The following is a 22,749-nucleotide window of genomic DNA, read 5'->3' as shown; positions in this document are numbered from 1 at the left end:
CACTGTTGAAGACTCAACAGGAAAAGTACAAGAGGAGGCTTGAGGGTTAGTTGGAGATACATCATATTGATTAGTCAGTTCGATTTTCTGGAGGAGGGTTTGCTGAGAGAATTGAACCAGTGATTTGTTGCAGCGAGGGGCAGTTCGGCACGAGGTCGAGAATACATAGTAGAGAGGCAAAGATAGTTCTAGAGAGACAGTGCAGAGCTTGGAAAGGCTGACGCAGAGGCAGCTAGGAGCTACGCAGAGGCTGAAGAGGCCAGCGTGGGTGACGCAGAGGGTCTGAGGGCTGATGTAGAGAGCCAAGGGGCTATTGCAGAGGCTTCAATAGCTGCACAGAGGCTAGCAGAGATGACACAGGGCCAAGAGGCAGCGCTTAGAGATTTTCGTGGGGCAGACTGAGTGCTGTTGAGCCGGGAAGGGTGAAGCTCCATTATCAATGTACCGTATACAAGATGATGTTGAATTCAACAAGCACGCAAATTCATCTTCCAATCTGGAAGACAATTTTGAGTCTTCCTGACTGCTGATTCTATCCATGACTTTTCTATGCTATTTTTCCTTCCCTTCTCAAAGCTGATTTTGCTGCTGCAAAATGTTGCGTCCTAGTTGGAAATCTGCTTTGCAAGGAAACTACTTTTACTTCCTCTGCCTTTAGTAATCTTCGATCTGGAAAATTTTATTCTTTGTCAACTCTCGCAGAGAAGTAAAATATCCTCAAAACTGACCCTCTTGGCCAAGGATTTGCGTTGTCCCTAAGGGTTTCGAACTGCTGCCTTTGTAGAGATTCAAATTGCCTCCTTCCTTCTTCGCTGAGCTCTCCGTCTTACGATCTGAGTTCCAATACCATGTGAAAATTCCGAAGTCTAGAATCTTACTGCAACAACTGATATTATCTCTTCTATTTGTTAAATAAATTAAACAAATTATTTGCAGTTTCTTACAACAAATATCGAAATAAATACATTGTAGCCTTCACAAATTAAATACTGCGAAAAAAATAAATGTAAGGAAAATTAGAGAAATGCTAGCACACATATAAGCACATTAACACAATTATTTTTGGACAATTGTCCTCAGAAAAACCCAATGCGGGAAAACCGGTGCAACAAATGAGGGTTTATTTATTATTCTTCATCAGTAATTCATGTACAAGATATTGGACAACAAAAATAGAGAAAGAACATTGAGAGAAATTTAGCAATAAAATTTCTTACTTTCCACGACGATTTTCTGACCCTGAAACAGACCCTCTGCCTTTTGTTGGTCTCATTGCGTCATCCTCTGCGTAGTGGCTGCGCAATGCCCTGATGGACTTTGTCTTCTCTCATGTTGGCCCTTCCAGAATTTACCCCGCACTCTTCAACTATTGCTGATGCCCTCTCTCTCCCCCTTGCAACTCACCCTCTGGCTCTATCTTCTCTTGCTGAACTTTAGCCACTCAGAAAAATCGATCTGCCTGGGCAACTGAATATCTGCACTGTGCATTTTCCATCTACCCATCGACTTCTTCTTATAATCTTTTGTTGGAACACCAACGACCAAGATTAAATAATAATCGATGGCCCAGATTAATTCCCTGTCGATCTGCGTGAGTTTCTAGAGGATTCTCACTACATCTCAATTAATAATGATTAATTAACCATATTCCCTAAGTTTAGACTTAGGAAATAATTAAAAAATTGGTTAATAATCTAATTAAGACACTTCTGGGTGGAATTTCCAGGAACGATTTCTGGGTTTTGGAGAATACATGTATTCTAGCCTCTCCACCAAATTTCGTGGCTAAAACACATTTGTTGCTACAAAAACTAACAGTTTCTTACAACATGGATGTCCTTTTGTGGGGTGTTTTTGGTGTTCTGAGTCCCAATTCTGGTAATAGAGAAGAAAATCATCTCAACAAAGAAAAATATTTTCAATATGAATCTGGATTGCAAGATAAAAACTTATTATATCACTTATACAAGAATGTGGCTTTGAGAGCAAAGCAGACTTGCTAAAAAGGCAGCTTTGCCTATGTACATCCTCGATGAAATATCTTAGCAAAATATTTGAATTCACTGTGAAATTAAGGTGTAGAAAGGGTTCCAAGATGTTTTCCTATGTTTTCTTGGTTATTACTAGTGGAGAAAGTGTAATATTCCTTTTCCGAGAAGTCTTGAAAAACCCACAAATTTTCTGAATTTATATGGTTTGGTTTACTGAGGTAATTTTACAAACAGATTGATGACCATGTACTGTAGGTGATTCCTTAACAATTTAAAACCAAAATAACACCAGCAATGCCAAGCATACATAATAGAAATATTTAAGGACTGCTGATATCAATTTTACAATGAAACTAGAGGCTTACATACCACTGGTGTTTACATACTTTGATAATTATAAAGGAGCTGAGATAGGAAGTACCAGTGAGCAGTAAAATAGGTGACAGCTGTAGATGAAACTTATATTATCAGAGTGCCTCCAAGGCTCCAATAACACAAATAACTCTCCAATGTGTCAATATATATGCTTCCAAAATGCAGAAGTATACAAGGAATACCACCAATAACCAGCAGTCACATGTTCAGAAATAATGAGAAATTTGTGGTCCTCCTAGCAGAGATACATTTCATTTTCAGATGTCCAAATTGTACCCAACAGAAATACACAGGTCCAGCACTTCTTTTTCCCACAATAGACAACCTGGAAATGACAAATGTGTTCCCTTTTTACCAGCAACTCATCCTTCTCCAAGGTGGCTGTAGCTTGACCTCAAAACTGATAAATCAGCCCCATGAAAGGTTGTATAAGGCAGTCCCTTCAACCAGGGAAGTAAGGAACTCACGGTCCCCTTCAATAGATGAAAAACGTTCTCTTATGGGTGACAAATCTGAGCCCTACACACCAGCAAAATGACCCACAAGAGATGCTCAACTTCGTCCCTCAGCAGTAGATGGAACTCATCCCTCTATCACCAATTTAACTCAGCCTCTGATGCATAACTTAATCTTAGCCAAATGAAGATGAATGTGGCATGGAAATACTGCAGAACTCGGCTTCTTGAGGGACTAACTCGGTCCTCTTTGATAGGTTAATGTTTCGATCTTAGAGTTAGCAAGAGATTCGACCCTTTGACGTGTACATTTGTCTTCTTCAGGAATTGAACTACTAGCGTTTAACATTCAGCTCTCAAGAAAAAAAAAAATCTGTTCTTTGGAGGGCAATAGCTCAGTCTCTTTAAGTAAGAATGTCCCTGCAAACAACTCAATTATAATATTGGAGATTTCTGCAATAAGCACAATTGGAAGATCTGAAATATTCTTCCCCCGCGAGCTAACTATGGTGACACTCGAAGTCCACTGAAATTAACTTGAGTTTCGTTTGAAACTCTTGAACTCACTTGAGATCCTTTCAATTTGTCAATGACATAGATATAATAGAATGCCCTCTAATTGAGTTCAATCCTCTATTTATAATTCTGCATTGAGCCTCCTTCTAGCTTCTAGATTCTCTTTTTTCCCTATTATTTTATTGGTGGGGCCCATTTTCCACTAGGAGACTTTTTGCCGTCATTTTAAATAAAATAGTAATTTGCCTCCTCAATAAAATATTATCTTGCTGCCATTCTCCAATGAATAATAATTTTCTTCATTCTCCAATAAAATATTAGTTTTCTGCCATTTTCCATTAAAATAATATTTTGCCTTCCTCCTCCAATAAAATATTGTTTTGCCACCATCCCATTAAAATAATAATTTCTCCCTTCTCTCACAAAATAATATTTCCCCTTTTTAATATTTCCAAAATTTTGCAAAATTCCTAAGTGATTTTTGCATGCACAAAAATTTGGGAACATGACAGAAAGAGAATGCAGTCCAATAATTACAGAACCTCCAGGGTTTAGGAATTTTATGGGAGCAAGTAGTTGAGATGTGTTGAAAGAGGCCTTATATTCTAGCGGTTGCAGAGGAAAACATGGAGTGCACTCTGGACTTTATCAACTCGTTAAGCCTTCCATTGAGTATTGTTATTAAGTATCCCCCTTATTTGTCTTGTAGCTTGGAAATAAGATAAATTCCTTTTTATAGGGTAATGGAAGTGCTGAATTCGATGTGCAATGTCAAAGATACCGGGGAGTTTCTCATGTTCTATTTGGTTAACAAAAGAAAGGTAACTGTCGAGTTAGAAGTTTTTAATTTCTATGTTGGCGTGTTGGAGGTGGCTAGTAGGAGGTGCATTTTGGAGCAAAAGTTGTCTTTGGTGGATGGGAATTTGAGGGATTGGACATTAGGGTTTTTATGGGCATGAAAGAATTATTGAGGTGGAAGACCCTAGATTGAATTGTAATTTTCAGGAAGAGTAAATGAAACCCCCCGTCTCTTCAATTGTGATTTATGTAAATGTTGATTTGTTGAAATATTGAGTTTCTTGTGTTTTACTGAAGTAACGGAGTTTGTGCTATCTTCCCTCTCTAGCATTATTGTGTTTTCTCTCTCCTCATTTCTTGTATGTGAGACTTCTAGACTCTGTATCTTATATTGTTCTTGATTTTTATTTTTGGTAACATAGTGTTATGTCAAATTAGCATAAATAACAAGCACAGGGAATCATCCAATCAAGAAGATAGACAAGTTGAAAATCAAATGTACAATTACATAGTTTGGGGCAGCTAGACACCACCAAAGATTGATGACTAGTCCTCCTTGGCTTCAGCACTCATCTCCCATAAGTATCCAAAACATCTGCTATTCTCCTCGTCAATGAAGCATAGCAAGTTGAACTAGGATTTCCATAGCCCTAGTCTTCTTTTCTTGGAAGAGCTACAAGAACAATGCTTCTTTACCCTCTAGAGTTTATCACAAAGCCTAGCTTCTTTGCCTCCATTAAGGTGAAAGCCCTTGAACTTCTCCAAGAACTCTAACACCCCCAACAAAGAATGATAATGCAATGAAGAGTACAAATAGAGAGAGAGAGAGAGAGGGAGGGAGTAGTACACAAATGTGCGATGAATGATTGTGACAAAGGACTTTGTCCTTCCTCTATCTATATGAGAGGTAAGGGAAGACAATATAAAGTAGTTCTAAACATCTATAAAAAACCTATCTCTGCACAAGTAGGCTCACAAGTGGAGTGCTCTCTCTCTATGTAAGATACGTCAAGTGCCGAGGGGAAGATGTCCCGCAAGCAAGGCTCCAAAGCATGATTGCTCAATGAGATGTGTCCAAAACTCCTCTTCCTCAAGTCTCCAAGGTGTAAACACTTTCAGAGTAACCCTGGAAGCTAACACCTCCCTCCCATATTTCATGCTCTTTTTCTTCCGATTAGAATCAAATCAATGTGAAGTAGCCTTGCCTCCAATCAATGTCAGCTTTTCAGCACCAGAAATAATACTACTGACACCATCATCCCTTTCACCTCCCCACTCTACCATATTGAAATCACCTTCTAGGATTCATTCCCCTTCCTCAAGAAATGAGGCCATCCAATCCCAAAGACTAGTAGAAATAATTGGTAGTTCCTCTGGAATTTAACTTTTTATTTCCATATTCAGAAATCTGTTGGGGGTTTTGTATTATTTGGTTCTACGGCTTTGTGACTAGTAGAAATAATTGGTAGTTCCTCAATTTTTATCTCCATATTCAGAAATCTTTTGGGGGTTTTGTATAATTTGGTTCTTGGGCTTTGTCTTCACAAAGTTTCATCTGTGCTTCTGGCAGGGAAGAAGATGGAGTGATGGCTTACATCAGGCAGTTGAAGCAAAGGAAGGTTTACCGATTCAGAATGAGACTGTTACACTGGCTTCAATAAGTTATCAAAATTTTTTTCTCCAGGTTGCATTAGATCCCGGATGTGTCAGCTACCAAAATTTTTCCTCTGAAAAAATATCTCATCATTACATTGATTTATACTTTAAAGTGATTTTTTTTTCCTGTCTTTCTGAATAACATATTGTTTTCAGTTTCCCAAGCTCTGTGGGATGACTGGGACAGCAGCAACTGAACGTACAGAGTTTGAGAGTATATATAAACTAATGGTGACAGTGGTGCCGACCAATAAACCAATGATACGAAAGGTTATTTTCCATACAAAAGAACCAACTTCTTTCTGCTTTCTGAATTGCAACTCTCTTTCCTGCATGTTTGTTTAGGTGGCAATGCTTCTATTGGATGGTTTTACTGGAAGAACTGCCTTGTCCTGGTCGTTTTTGTTATCATTTAAGGTCTAACTTGTTTCCAAAGGCTAAAAGACTCAGTTCATATCAGCAGGTCTTGCAAAAACAATATTTCTGTCATGTGGAAAAGCAAAGCCTGTTTTCAGTCAAAATACTGGATAAATTCTTCATTGTATTTAATTTCCATTAATGCTCTGTTATATTTAGCAGATCACAATGAATACTGACTTCCCTGTTACAGGACGAATCTGATGTAGTGTTCAGGGCAGCTAGGGGGAAATGGCAGGCAGCTGTTGTAGAAATTTCACGCATGCACAAGACAGGACGCCCTGTGCTGGTTGGCACAACAAGTGTTGAACAAAGTGATGCATTGTCAAAACAGTTGAAGGACGTTTGCATTCCTCATGAGGTATTGCTCAAGCTACCAGTGGATAGCATATGGTGTTGCACTCTTATTGAACTTCTGGTCTCACACACATTGATCTTTTGGCCAAGATTCTTACTCCCACAGTTTCGAGTGTATTGAGAATTTCTCAGTTGCAATCAATTCTGCAAGAAATATCCACTTATGATGTTCTTTTTATTTTTTTGAAAAATATCTGTTATATTTACAGAAAAATATTTACAAACAGTGAAGGAAAAAATACAATGAACATCATAACTGCTTCTGGAACCTGTAATGCAGCTAGAATAAAAGTAAAATCAGAATAAGCTAGGGGTTTTAAGGATTGAGCATCCTTGATCGATAGTGTACCCTTAGCTATGAGTTGATGGTACACCTCATCATGTCACATAGTACAAAAAGCAGACAGTGAGCTGACTTCATGCTCAAAAACTGATTTGCATCTGATTTTCGAAAGGATGAATAAGGTTGAAATCCTTGAACAGTGCGAAGGGAGTCCACATCACCTTGGGACTTCACTTTAACTCCTCCATAATTTTCCACCTCATTTCCACAACATTTAGCATGTGGATATTTATTTTTCTCTGTTTATTTAATTATTGGCTTAATTAATTGCCAAATTTTCCACTAAACTAAGGAAAAGTGGGTTTTTAGAGTCTAAAACACATTATTAACTTCTCAAAGTATGTCATAGTAGAAAGTTGAGGGTGAGAGGTGTAATTTTTATTACTCACACCCCATACAACTTCTCTAGACTACACTTATTACAATTTTATTTGCAATTTTCGCAATGCGGAAAATCTTCTAGACCTAACTAAATTCCACGAAATATTTTGTGTGATCTAGTATGGTAATATACATCCACTCTAGACACTAAGATGTGTTAGGGGCTCAACTGTCAAACTGTTACTCCGGCTTTGGGGTAAAAAGTGAGTGAAAAAACTTAGAAAATTATCTGCCTCTAAAAAAAACAAGGAATAATTAATCAGATAAAAAAATACTCCAAGTTGTACTCGTTTGTTGATCGAGTCCCAACATCCCAGGCTTGTTACAAACTCAAAACTCATCATTGCTAGTATCACTTATTACAATTCCCAGTAGGGTGTGGAATCTGGATACAAGAAACATGATGAAAAATAAAAGTAGAGTTTAACAACTTTGTTGACTGATGATATCTGATGGTACAAGTGTACTTTGGATCATCTTTGAGCATGGAGTCTTCATATAATCATCAAGTGCCATTTCAGTGGTCAACAAAACCATCAACAATTTGACAATAAAGAAGCTCCAAGACAAAATACTCCAATCCAAACATCAAAATTGACCATGGTCCAATTCATCTTCCAAGAAAAAGTGTGAAATTCTCAAAAGAGAAGAATGATCCAATCCAAAGTGATGATCAAATGAATTCACGTCTCCTATTTATACACTCATTAGGAGTTTGAATTACCTAATTTGAGCCTACATTAGCCCATCAATTAAAATAATGTGCAAATAACTATCCATTGGTGACAAGCCCAACAAAATAGCTCATAAATAAAATAATAAGCCTCCCACGAGGTCGAATGATCAATAATGCATGTTGTTGGGCTCTCTAAGAGGCTCGATGAAGTCCATAAGTGCGAAAATGATGATTTGGGCTTCCAAAAGTAATGGACAAGGGGTTGGCCCCTTGTTCTCCGCATAATTTACTTGTGGTGCTCCCAACGGCTGTGAGGGCACACAAGTGACCTCATGGGTTTCCAAGTAAGTCGAAGATCCCTTTAGACCATATGTAAGGGCTTAGATAATGGTGTAAGTGATACCACATCATCCTACAAGTCCTGGGTCATCTATCAAGTGCATGGTACATATGTAGGGTTGGTTGGGCAAAGGTGAACCAGGTGCATCTTCCTAATCTAATAGGTGAATCTCGAGCAATCTGAGCATCTCTGGGGATCCATGGAGTGCTTTCTATTGTTGTGGAGGCCCATGGCTCTCAGCACACCCTACATGTTCCAAAGGAGCTCTCTAGAGGGTTAGGGCCCCATATAGGGAGACCAAACCCAAGATGGAGACCACCTGCAATCTTACATAAAATCCCATGCATCCCCTAGCCTTCCAGTACAACAAGTCATCAAGGAAATCGAGTGAAAGAGCTTACAAATCATGGACCACAAGTGGGGGCTTCATAATGGCATGCCCTTCTATAATGGGCTTTGGCATGTGCTAATGTCTCCAAGTTCCAAATGGGGTTAATCAAGTATCTCATTAGGTGGTTACTACTTCTAAAGGGGATAATACGTCCAAGATACATCATTTAAAAGGTGGTGGCATGTGATAAAAGATGAATGGAGTAGGGAATGGGAAGGGGTAGCTCTGGGTCACATGTGTTGAGAAATGAAGGGAAATTTTAAATATTTGATTTCTCTTAACTGTGATAACTGCTTGTGATATTATTTCTTTAGATTCTGCTCCTTATTGTTTACATGAATTATTATCATCAATAAACTATAAAAAACAAGAAGATCAAGATGCACAGGAACACAAGATATTGGCACCATGCCAAGGCAAAAGCCTCTCCAAATAGTGAGAGGAAAAACCCTTGAACTCTTTCTTATAGAATCTTTATTGAGAAATTACATGACCAGAACATTGACTCAATAATACCTTCAACATCAGATGACAATACCTCCAACCATGTACCCAAGCATTATGTATCTTTCTGCAATTCTGAACAGTATATCAGATCTGTAGCGAGAGTATGATAGACAGTGATGACGGTCTCGGATAGGATCTTCTAGCCTCTTTTTATCTTCGCTCTTCGTGTAGATCCATCACACACACAACAGTCTCTTGATCTGAGATTTGGTGATGTCAACAGAATGACAGTTATAGGGCTGTGAAGACAAAATCTTCCGCTTCAGGATGTAGATCCATGTGATGGGAGAGATAGGGCTCTTCTAGCCCTTTGATGACTTTGATCTCTCTTGCGCTGACTTCCTTATGCAAATTGCGACTAGATTAGATCTATAACCCAACAATACACCCATATGACATGATGCCCCAGATCAGATTAGAGTGCTGCACTTGAGAGCATGTTTGGTGATGAACTCAGATAAGGGAACAAATATCCTCATTGACTGTGGCTACCGTTCTTCTTCGACCCTTTCACTACGCTATCCTTCATGTAATGAGTGAGGATTATTGTGCTGTGTGAAGGTGCCAATGTAGCCTTTATATAGGCTTGCCTTATCACCTCTAAGCCAACGTGATCCTAGATTAGGCTGACATAATGAGAGCCTTCCAAAATTGTCCAAACGATTTATTTTAAGTGATTTCTTTCCATCAAATCCATGGGTACATGTTGGAGTATTTCGTTGATGATCTAGAAGGATTTTTGACATACAACAATTACATTTACCCGTGTAACAATACATGCTTGTCTTTCGTTTATATGAATCATCCTAAGGTTCTTCAATTGGAGCCACGACTAGACCAACACAAGAATAAAACGAATTTTTCTTGATAACAAATTACATCATTACAATATTTTACATGATGAAGACCGAACCTAGTTACACTATTTTCAACACTCCCTCTTAACTAGGGAGGTATTCATACATACATGGTACATGGACATTCTCAATACAAGAGTTCTCATAAGCAAAGAGTCGGATTAGTTATCCATCTGTTATAGCATCATTTCAACCAACATTGTTTCCATATAGCAAGGCCTTGACTAACAACTCTATCTCTCAAATAGATCAAAGCACACAATGTTGGCGAGACCAATGACTGATAGACACGCATCATCATTGTCTCTCTTAGGGTCATACCCACCCAGGTGTTCTCCGAGTATGCCCTACTAGGACTATTCTCATCTTGGGTTCCCAACCCTCAAGAATATCGGTCCTCTTGCCCACTCTTGTCTTGGATGCCCTACCACATCCTCAAAGAGTGTCGGATGCCAGATGATTACACAATCCTCCATTCTTTCTTCCAAACTGAAGACAAGAATGTCGTGTCTAACTCTCCCTCTTAACCAGGGACGAGTTCCAAGTTTCTCTTCACTCAGAAACTTGCTCAAGTTCCTTTACTCATAGGAACCTCCCAGAGCTCCCTCTTACCCAGGGACTCTATCATCAGTGCTTTATAGGGTCTTCTAGTTGACTGGCGATCCAAGACTTCGATGTCATCAATTTCTTCACATGTAGGGTTTAGCGATCCATCACTTTCCTTCGTCATATCATTCCTTCTTTCCCGGAAAGTATCCTCCTTGGCTTTTCATTTGGGGATTTCTTCATAAGCTCATTTGTCTTCTCTTTCCTTTAACAGTGATTGCTCTGGATCACAAGGTACATAGTTGTGACATCCTTTACAACTCTCCTTACCTTGGCCCTGCACACATACTCAAAATTTTCTAAGAGGTCAGACACCAAAATCAAATCACATATATTACCTTTTGGTGATGGCCTTTCTTTAGTGACATCTTCTAGTAGGTATCAAGGTCGTGCATACATATTGACACATCTCCCAACGATATCTGTTGTCAAGGGTCTTCAGCTTTTCAGATTTCCATCAGAGTCTTCACATCTTTTTGGGAGATTTCCAGGTCAAATCTCGCTGATCTTTTTGGATGTTGACTGCCTTCATCATGGTTGCATATTTCACGATCTCTTCCATCCTCACACCTTTAGGAGCTTTCAATCAGAGTTTCTTTAATTGTGGTCAACCACCTCATACTTCATATGAAGATAATATGTTGATTTCATCTAATGTGACTTATGTCCCTCTGCATCCTTTCAAAGAAGGAGATCATTTTTCCTTTTGATTACGCTTGATCTATGTTACCTGCAACCATATAACATGTTATTACAATATTAAATATAAGCACAAGCATACACACCGCGTTTTACCTTTGCTACTTCCAGTAGCTTCCTTGATTGAAAAGATCTTCAATCCCTTGATCTGCTTCATTTCTCATGTCATCAGACCGTCATCTCATGAATTCCAAAAGTTTGGTTTTCCTGATGAAACATTTGCTGCCTTTCCTGACTAGGGGATCCTTCGTTGAGGTTTCCATCAGAGAGTCCTCAAGATCTTGTATATCCCCATCTGGAAAATTCTTCCTTTGTCTTTGATGACTTCTTCCTTTCCTTTAATGAGATTCCCAAGAGCTATGTTCCAGTGTGGAAAAAGTCGAAGTTGGGATTAATTCGGCAAGGGTCCAAAAGTTGAAAAACTCGGCAAAGTCGGGAGTTTTTCGAAAAAGTCAGCAAAATTAAAAAAACACAAAATTATTCATTTTTTTAAAATTTTTTTTAACATCTAGAGTATCCACAACATCAAATAAATGCATTTCCACATAAACATGTAAAGAAAGCTAATATATAATATGTATATGAAGTCTAGTGCTACATCACATATCAAAATAGTGAATCCACTCCTGAATTTTGAGTCCTGTCTGAGTCTCAACTCTCAAGAGTCAAAATATCAACAAAAAATATAATAAATGTACATCATGAGTCATCTAAAAGTCATCAAGTAATCACTAATCAGTCACTGAGATCCTCTTCCCCTTTTACGGGAATAGGGAATGGCTTTGCCTTTTCCTCTAGAGGAAGAAGACCCTGCCCCTGGGGATACAAAAGGAAATGGACTCAATCGTCCTCTAGAAGCTGATGGAAGAGGTGGCCTCTGTGCTACGCTGCCGCTGCTGCTGTCCACCCTAGATGGTGTCACCTCCTCCTCAGCATCCTCATCCAGCTCTGCGACTGCCTCCTGACCCTGATGTTGCTCCGCCTCCTCCTCCTCTATCTCTGGCTCTCCCTCCTCTGCAACTGCTACATCCTCTAGATCCACACCTAACCAATCCGGGTTCGTGTCCAAGATTGGCCTCTCAGTCTCAACTCTCCATGCAACGGTGGTATCAATATTGTCCAATGAGATGGCTTCCACATCAGTAGGTTTCTGAAGCTGTCTCACCCACAATCGAAGATTGTAGTAGACGTATACCATGTCATTGAGGCGTTGGGATTCCAATCTGTATTAGGGTCATAGATTGTAAATTAGTACTTATAAAATTTAAATATTAAAATTAATCAAACGAATTCAAAAAATTTAATTTGAAATCTTTTTAGTTTTTACCTGTTGTGCTTTTTGGAGTGTATTTTGTCAAATACACTCCAGTTGCGCTCACACCCAGAGGAACTGCATGTTGGCTGAGCACTCGAATGGCAAGCTTTTGGAGATGGGGTACTCTGGCACCATAGCTTGTCCACCAAGCATCTACAAGTTAAAAGAAAAATGAGAAACATAAAAAAAACATTGAAATTCTAAACATGAAAGTTTCAAATTTTGAAACAAACTGAAGCTTACCTGGCATTTTGGTCGTCCTATTCTTAATAGCCATGTTAAAACCAAATGTGCCACCTCCCATCCTATAGACCTCCATTTCTTTAGAAATCTCCTCACGTTCTTGCTCAGATGACACCATCCTCTCGACACAAGCGAAGAATCCATCCATCACCTCGGCATCAAATCTGAAACCACAAGCATAAGAAAATGCAGGGTTGAGGTAGACACCTGCAGCATGAATGGGGTGATGGAGGGTATTGTTCCATCGCTGATCAATCACTCTCCATATGACCTGTTGTTTCTCTAACCCCTCGTCTCCCTTATCTGCATAATAAGCACGGATGGCTTCTTTGGCCCTATCCATGGCCTCATACAAGTAGCCCATTGCGGGCTTCTCTCCATCAACCAACCGAAGAACCTTTACCAAAGGTTCTGAAATGGCACACACCTCCTCTACTCCTGCCCAAAAGCTCTGATCATATGAAACTAGTCTGGATATGCCCTTTCCCTCCAGTTTGTGGCTAATAGATAAAGAACGCCAATCCGTTGAGAGAAACATGCTCTTCACCTCCCACATAGAATTCAACAGAGACTGAAGAGATATGAAAGTAGTGGCAAATCGTGTAATGGCAGGCCGCACCAACTCTTTGTTGTTGGTGAATTTTCTCATCAAGCTAAGCACAGATGAATGATTATAAATAAATTTTGTTATGCTCTTGGCTGATTCAACAATATCCCTCACAGTAGGAATTTTACCTATATCCTCCAACATCAAGTCAATGCAATGAGCAGCACAAGGTGTCCAAAACAAGTTAGGATACCTCTCCATAAGCATCTTGCCAGCGGCAACATAATTTGCAGCGTTGTTTGTTATGACTTGGACAACATTGCTTGGGCCTACTTCCTGAATGAAGAGGTCCAACAACTCACATAATAAACGTGCATCTTTAATGTGTGCAGATGCATCAACAGATTTCATAAACATTGTCCCCTTGGGACAACTAACCAAGAAGTTAAGAAGGGTCCTACCCTTCTGGTCAGTCCAACCATTTGACATGACTGTGCATCCAGTGTGCTCCCATGATGCCCTAAACTCTGCCAATCTAGCAGTGCACTCAGTCTTTTCATCTTGAAGAAGAGGCCCTCTCAATTCTGCAAAGGTGGGGGCTTTGTACCTCGGGCCAACGACAGCAACAACATCAAACATAGGCTGGTAGAATGGGTTTGTCTTGGCAATGTTGAACGGAACATCACTCCATAGAAGACACATACTGACCAACTTGTCAGCTTCTGCCTTTTCCTTTTTTTTCATTGATGATCTAATCCCAGGTTGTGAACCAGTTGTTGTTCTAGGAACAAAAAAAGATGAGATAGAAGGATGAGTACCCATGGGTGAGGAAGGTGATGCTGCTGTAGAAGCACTGCCACTCTCATTTTCCCCCACTCTTGAGCCCCCTACAAGTTGTTTTGTTATTGCTGCCCTGGTCTCTTTTCCCTCCTCTTTATCCATCAATGACTGAATGGCCCGTCGGATGATTTCTGGAGTCGTGTTTTTGCAAAGTTCAACATTTTGCCCTGGAATTTGCCCCAAATGGAATTTTAATCTGTTGATGCCTCCTGACATATGCGCCACACAACTTGCAAGTCAAATACATTCTATTGACCCCCCCAGTTTCGGGTGTAGCATTAGGCTCACCAAACTCCCACATAGAATCCAAAATCCTCGGCATTTTGTTTTAAACTTTGAGCTGGAATTTAAAGTTTAAACCTGGGCACAAAAAAAATTGAAACAACTTCAATTAGCAATGATCCATCAAAAATTAAAATAGTAGCAAATTAGCAATGAAAAGAATGCAAAGAAAGTGGTACTGTCACTGTGATTTCAATTTTCAGCCCTTGTGTATATATTTTTTATTTATTTTGTGAATATATATTTGGGATTTTACTTCACTGTTTTCGCATTTTCTTTGAATGGAAAGAATGCATGAAAGTGGTACTGTCACTGTGATTTCAATTTTCAGCCCTTGTGTATATATTTTTTATTTATTTTGTGAATATATATTTGGGATTTTACTTCACTGTTTGCTTGCAGATTTGAAGGGTAGGGCGTAGATCTCTTAAACAAGTTTTTACAGGTGGATATGGCCTCATAAGAAGAGAAACAAATTAATTTTTTAAAGGGCAAGCCCTCCTCCTCCTTGGTGGCCTAAGTTATCAATTTTTTTTGGGAATTTTTGAGGGCTGCAGACCTTTCCTAGTCTCTCTACGAAGCCACAAGCCTTGTAAGGCTACCCTCTGCTACTGTAATGTTTTTTAAATATTTTGCAATTTTTAATTTTTTTTTGAGGTTATTAACTTTGAGTCTTTGACATGCCACTATCTTCACCACAATGGGCTAGGCATCTATGAACCCATTGACAATAATCCAACTGTGTTTTAACTTTTTTTTTAAATACATCCATTTCAGGCTTCTAGTACTTTTTCAATTAGTTGTGGGTTCAAAACTGGTTATTTAACTGCCATGATCAGTTCTGTCTAATTAATTATTAAACAGATAAACAGTGAACACTACTATTATCATTGTACACATCATGTTTGAGAGCCAAGGACTTCTAGAGGTTTTTCATGTTTGTAGATGAAGCAGACAACTCAAACAGTTCATTCAATAAAAAAAATTTGATTTTCTCAAGCTGCAGCTTATTTATCACTTGCCACCACTTTCTGCCATTACATCACAGGCTTGACACAGAAATAAAACAAAGGCCGACAACACTAAACCATAATTTTCAAATAAAGCTAGTCCTTCCCTGTACAAAGTTCAAACAACTTTACATTATGCAGCATATGTTCATGAGCTGAAAGTTCTGTGTGACATAGACATTAGCGTTACAAGTTGTGAATATCATAGGTATCACTTTGTCATTTTTCGCAGATCATGGAAGAGTTCCTTATTTCTCTTCTTAGCATTATGAGCCAACCGAAGAGTTCCTTAAGGCTTATACTTATGCAAAAGGGAGAGCCGAGACCCTACAAGTGGAGACATAAATCTTTGTGGTAGACTTGGTAACCTTAGGGTATTTGCACAGGTGCACCGTGAGCAGAAGACGAAAGATTGGTGGGTTGATCATGCAAGGGAATGTATGACGTAAATTTTATGGTGAACCGTGAGAAATCAAAAGCAATAAATATTCAATATTAAACAGGAAAGATTTATTATTTAACTGTAACATTGGATGAGGATCTACGCTACTGGCAATGTTGACAGTTGAACTGGAAGTTGGAACGCTATCAATGATTCAATCCGGCTCCTCTCCACGCTTGCACGATGCAAAGTTCAAACCCTTGTTCTCTGAGCTCTCGCTTCTCCAAACGCAATGAAAAACGCACAAACCAAATCGCAAAAACTAAACTGAGTTAAAACCATTTGCGGCATTTTATCAGCAAAAAAATTTCCACGACGAGTTTTTCGATCGACTCACAATTTAATCGGGAGTATTTCGAAAAAATCGCGATTTTTTCGTTTATGAAAAAATCACCAAAAAATCGGCCGATTTAATCCTTTCGCTGAAAAAATCGCGTTTTTAGGAATAAATCCCGATTTTTTCGGGACTTTTTCCACACTGCTATGTTCTTTAGCATTTCAATTAGGTCACTGTTGCACCATGACTGCAATCATCCTTGTTGCTTCTTCAGTGAGATTATCATTGTTGTACCTTTATAACAAGGAGGTTTTTTTTTGTGATAGCTACAGCGAGATAGGGATCAGGACCTTGCCTTCATCATGGCTGAGATCACGCCCATGACCTTGTCTTCGTAGAAGAACAAGATCATGACTTCTATTTATTGTCACATCTTCACTAAGAACTTTACTGTTCTTTTATTAAGATCATCTCTGTGCTTTTATCGAAACCATAACTATAACACTGAGAAGACAATATATATATATATATATATATATATATATATATATATAAGACAACGGTATCAAGATCTTCTCATAATCAATGCCGAGACTGAGATCATGATTTCGTTAAGGTGGTATGACTTGTTTATTACCAATATATCGAGACAGAGTATGATGTGAATGCGTTACTGTGGGATCATAGTTTTTCCGAGACATAAATATATCGAGATAGAGAGTGTGTACCTTCCTTGCACCGAGATCTTTACTGTTGCTTCTTCATTACGTCAATGAGGTCTGTTGAGATCTTCATTGTTACAATCACCATGATGACTGATTCATCATCATTGTACACTAGCTGAGCTTTTCATCACATTAATTGTGAGCATGTCGAGAGTATATTGTGATTATAATAGTGAGATCTTATTCCGATATCACTGATATCTTTGTTACTGTTGCCATCATTGCTGCACCATCACTGTCCCTTTGAAATTACCACAGAAGTGATCTCTACATCTTCAACGAGATCATGATTTTACAAGAACTAGATCATGACTTTGTCATTGATCATTCATGTCACAGCTCCTTCTATTATGTCGAGACTCTGGCTATCCTGTCATTACTACAACAACACTTAATACTGCTTGAAACCCTTGTCACTACTTCTCATTGTGCCCAGACTTCCGAAGTTCTCTTTCAACATAATTATGTAAGATATGTGTTGAGATTGAGGTTGCACCTTTAGGATCATAGTGATCTTCCATCCGAGATAGAGAGAACAATAGGGGTTTCGAAGTCCTCATGCTTATGAAACAGATCCATCAAGAGTGTGATCTTATCCTTCCATCTAGGTCGAGACAATTATAGTTACCGCTTCTCATTATGCTAAGATTATTATGTTCCTTTGCTGTCATGAATCTGAGGCTGATCAACTGTGTCACTGTTGATGTTGTGGCTCATCAAAACTGTGGTACTATCCGAGACTTCTTATGCCAAGATTATCCATCCATCCAAAGTTCTATCTACTCCTCTTTGATTCCGAGATGTAGCTTGCATTTTTGCGCTTTCTAGCAATCTGAGACCTAGTCTGTTTGTCCTTAAACCCATCCAAGGTGCAGACAGACCCTTGATCTCTTGCCTTAAGGTGATGCGAATCTGCTTCTTCTGTTCTCATGCGAAGTTTTAGAGAAAGAACCCGAGATTTGCCTCTTCTCATTTGCGGAGACCTGCACCCATCTACACACGAAGTTTTAGAGAGAAATGCGAAACTGATCTAATGCTTGCCAACTGCTGCATGAGAGAGTTGATCTTCTTCACGCCCTTTGTTGAACTACCCTCTGATACCATGTTGAGAAATGAAGGGCAATTTTAAATATTTGATTTCTCTTAACTGTGATAATTGCTTGTGATATTATTTCTTTAGATTCTGCTCCTTATTGTTTACATGAATTATTATCATCAACCAACTATAAAAAACAAGAAGATCAAGATGCACAGGAACACAAGATATTGGCACCATGCCAGGGCAAAAACCTCTCCAAACAGTGAGAGGAAAAACCCTTTGAACTGTTTCTTATAGAATCCTTATTGAGAAATTACATGACCAGAAACATTGACTCAATACTACCTTCAACATCAGATGACAATACCTCCAACCATGTACCCAAGCATTATGTATCTTTCTGCAATTCTGAACAGTATAAGATCTATAACAAGAGTATGACAGACACTAATGATGGTCTCGGATAGGCTCTTCTAGCCTCTTTTTATCTTCGATTTTCGTGTAGATCCATCAGAGACACAACAGTTTCTTGATCTGAGATTTGGTGATGTCAATGGAATGACAGTTATAGGGTTGCGAAGACAAAATCTTTCGCTTCAGGATGTAGATCCACGTGATGGGAGAGATAGGGCTCTTCTAGCCCTTTGATGACTTCGATCTCTCTTGCGATGGCTTCCTTATGCAAACTACGGCTAGATTGGATCTATAACCCAACAATATACCCATATGACATGATGCCCCAGATCATATTAGACTGCTGCACTTGAAAGCATGTTTGGTAATGAACTTGGGTGAGGGAACAAACATCCTCATTGATTGCGGCTACCCTTCTTCTTCGACCCTTTCACTACGCTATCCTTCATGTAATGAGTGAGGATAATTATGTTGTGAGAAGGTGCCAATGTAGCCTTTATATAGACATGCCTCATCACCTCTAAGCCGACGTGATCCTAGATTAGGCCGACATAATGAGAGCCTTCCAAAATTGTCCAAACGATTTATTTTAAGCAGTTTCTTTCCATCAAATCCATGGGTACATGTTGGAGTATATCATTGATGATCTAGAAGGGTTTTTGACATACAACAATTACATTTACACGTGTAACAATACATGCTTGTCTTTCTTTTATATGACTCATCCTAAGGCCCTTCAATTGGAGCCACGGCTAGACCAAGACAAAAATTAAACAATTTTTTCTTGATACCAAATTACATCGTTACAATATTTTACATGATGAAGACCGAACCTAGTTACACTATTTTCAACAATACGCTGGGGTACAAGGGTAGGTAGTAAGAGGGAAGCCCACACTTGGGTATATAATGTATAAGAGAGAGCAATCATGGTACATGAGGTGCCCCAACCTTAATTTTTGCACCCTTCTTTATATGTCTTTTGTCTTTTATAATTTTTCTTTAATTAACTGCTTGGGGCTCAAGGGGTAAGAGCATGATGTGTGAGATATAGTGTTGATTTGGGGTAGCATCGGATGTGATCTAACCACAAAATTTGGTGGAGAGGTTGGGGCACATGAGATCTCCAATACCTAGAAAGGGTTTGGGTAGATTCTAAATAGATCAGGAGATATTAAAATAATTAATATTTTTAATGGAGTCCTTAAGTCTAAACTTAGGGAAAATAAAATATTAATGTGTATTAATATGAATCTGTGTTAGAGTAGTCCAAAAGACATGGATCAAGCTAGATCTAATCTTAGTCGTTGATTAGGGACTTAATCTCGACCGTTGAGATGTTAACAGGAAAAGTATAAGAGGAGGCTTGAGGGTCACTTGGAGAGCACACCAGATGATTCGTCATTCTATTCTCTAGAGCGGGGTTTGCTAAGACAGATAGAATTAATGATCGGGAGAGTAGCTGATAGGCATTGAGTACAGAGAAATAGAGAAAGCAGAGATTGTGTCGGGAGAGTAGCGCAACACCCAAGGAGGGTGACGTAGAGCTAGCAAGGGCTCATGTAGGGCCACACAGAGGCAGCCAAGTGTTGCGTAGATCACTAGAGGGGCCAACGCACCTGACGCAGAGGCTCCTAGAGCTGACGTAGGCCTAAAAAGGCTGACACAGGGCCAACGTGAGACGGAGGGGATGACACAGTCCAGTTTGGGCAGACGCTGGGGTTGCAGGCGCAGTTTTGTGCTGACGAGCTGCCGGAAGGATTTTTCGGGGTTTCAACCAGGAGATTTCTCTCAAACTGTGAGGTATAGTTGCTAAGGAAATTCTCTGTTGGGTAGGCCAGTTTCAGCACCCAGATTGTACTCTGATATTGCTTAATAAGAAAACCCTCAGATAGCTGCATCAGTTTTCCCTCATTGGGTTTTTCCGGGGACATTGGTCCAAAAATAATGGTGTCATGTGGTGTGTTTGTTTTTGTTTCTTTTAGTTGCTGATTTGTAATATGTTGAGCATGCACTGGTGTTTATTTTCAGTGTTTAATTTGTAAATAACTTGTTAAAGAATATTAACAAGTAGGTAGGAATAAATCAGAAAAAGTGCATGAAGGGTTTCTAAACTAAGTAAATTTAGAAAATTCAACATGGTATCAAAGGGTGATTACAGATCATAGGAGGACTAAAAGACATCAGCCGAGCGGAGCAATAGCAGCAGAAAGCAGCTGCCCCGAGGTGACAAAAGCTGTTTCTAGCAGCGCAGAAGCCAAGTGTGACGCAAAGCTAGCTAGAGCCACACAGAAGAAGCTAAGAACTGCGCAGAGCCTCAGAGAGGCCAGCGTTGCTAATGTAGAGGACCAAAGGGCTGGTGCAGGGCATCCCAGGGCTAACGCAGACCCATTCGGGGTGACGTAGAGCCAGCATGAGGCAGAGAAGGGATGACATAGCTCACAGAGAGGCAGTTGCTGGAGTCTAGAAGGCTGCAGAAATATTGCAGAGTTGAGCTGGTGAGGTACTGTAGTCAGAACAGTACCTGACAGAGCAAGGCTAGAGGAGTTGTTACTGAGGGTTTCTAGCCGAGGAACCTAGATCAGCAGTGCAGTTGCACAAGACGATCAGAGTAGGGGGCATCTCGACAAGCGACAGATGGATTTCCAGGAGGGAAATCAGGATTCAGAGGGAGTCCAGAAGAGAACTTCTAAACGAGAAGTAGAGACTCAGAGGAGTCGAACAAAGAACTTCCAGGAGGGAAGTAAAGGAGCGTCATGGCACTACACGGGGTAAGAGACCAGGATAGACTGGATGGAGCATCGAACTTCGCAGTCTGGAAGGCCAAAATCTTATCAGTTCTTGATAGGAATCGTGTCAAGAACTTCGCCTTAAAGGTTATAGCTATCCCAGTCGACCCCAATGATAACGACAAGTACGAAGAGGCGATGGCGAGGGCCAAGTGCATTATCCTTGATGAGGTCAAGGATCATGTGGTACAACATATAGCCGAGAAGGAAACGACAATTGAGATGTGGGAGGCTCTCAAGAACCTGTACCAGCATACTTCTGTGCAGAGAAGAATGCTGCTCGAGAACCAGATGAGGTCGTATTAGATGAAGAAGGTCAATCGATTGACACCTTCCTCGGAGGACTGAATGAGATCCGAGACCAGTTGACTGCTATAGGAGTGACATCGGATCAGGAGCTTATGGTGAGGACAACCCTGAATGCTATCTCAGAAGATTGGGAAGTGTTTGTCCAGAGTATCCTGGGCAGAGGGACTCTCCTACCTTGGGACGAGATGTGGGTAGCTCTTCGCCATGAAGAGATTATCATTAGACGGCAGTCGAAGACAGGTAGCAGCAGCAAAGGGATCAAGGTCAAGGAGGAGGAGGAGGATGTGGCCCTAGCATCTGAGGGAAAGTAGGAGAAGCGAAAGAAGAAAGATCTCTCCAAGATCAAGTGCTTCCACTGTGGGGAGATGGGTCATTATGTGACCTAGTGCCCAAGGAAGAAGAGTAAGGGAGAGTCTTTCGAGACTAAGGTAACGCCAACACTGGCAGAGAAGGAAGTTTTGATAGACGGTGATTGTGCCATGAGTGCACATGTGCCACTTGAGAAGAAGTGGGGAGACATCGAGCTGTAGTTAGGAGGACTACAGACGATGAGGGGCAGGGTCCTCGAGGTACCTAGCCTCTTGGATTAGACCTTGCTACAGGAGCCCCGACGAGGAGTAGCAGGACTGGCTGATGTGGGTAGAGATGGATGCAGATGGAGCGGCAGAGAGAGCTATAGTGCAGGAGTCCCGAGACAACACAGAGCTAGCAGGCTACAGCAGTGCGAGAGGCACAAGAGTGTTACACCAGTGCAGGAAGGCACAGACAGGTGTGCAACAGTGCGAGATGCAGGGAGTTGTTGCAGCAACGCAAAGGTCAGAGAGGGAGCACTTGTCAGCGGTAGAGGGAACTTCAACATCAGTGGCTGAGGTCAATTGGTAGATCAGTTACTTACTTCTTAGTAATTGAGTTGCAGTGCAGTAGTGGGCTGCACGATAAAACATGATGAGAGGAGGTGCAATGCAGATGCAGTGTTGGGAGGAAGGACTAGTAGCAGCACGGATGCATAGGGAGCTATTATACAGATGCAGCAGTGGCAGTGGCAGAACCATGGGCAACAATACAAGAAGCAACAGTGTAGAGGATGGTGGGCAGGAAGGCCTAGCATCATCACAGGTACCGATGCCAGACGATCAAAGTAATACTCAGTGA

At 40.2% G+C, this 22,749-nt stretch overlaps 1 protein-coding gene across 1 annotated transcript in view; it reads left to right on the top strand.

The window, feature by feature from the left end:
- Positions 1-22,749, top strand: part of AGY1 (Albino or Glassy Yellow 1) — a 388,365-nt gene that overhangs the window by 230,285 nt on the left and 135,331 nt on the right. The window contains exons 8-10 of the mRNA XM_089424074.1: positions 5,706-5,819; positions 5,948-6,061; positions 6,402-6,569. Coding sequence (XP_089280200.1) covers positions 5,706-5,819; positions 5,948-6,061; positions 6,402-6,569 — 396 coding nt within the window. The remainder of the gene's footprint in view (positions 1-5,705; positions 5,820-5,947; positions 6,062-6,401; positions 6,570-22,749) is intronic.

The sequence above is a fragment of the Pinus tabuliformis genome, chromosome 4_2 (assembly GCF_031772625.1).
Source record: "Pinus tabuliformis cultivar Carrire ecotype Pingquan chromosome 4_2, CPIR1, whole genome shotgun sequence".
Classification (NCBI taxonomy): Eukaryota; Viridiplantae; Streptophyta; class Pinopsida; order Pinales; family Pinaceae; genus Pinus; species Pinus tabuliformis.
Note: the sequence above shows the minus strand (reverse complement) of the source record. Positions and strands in the feature narration are given on the sequence as shown.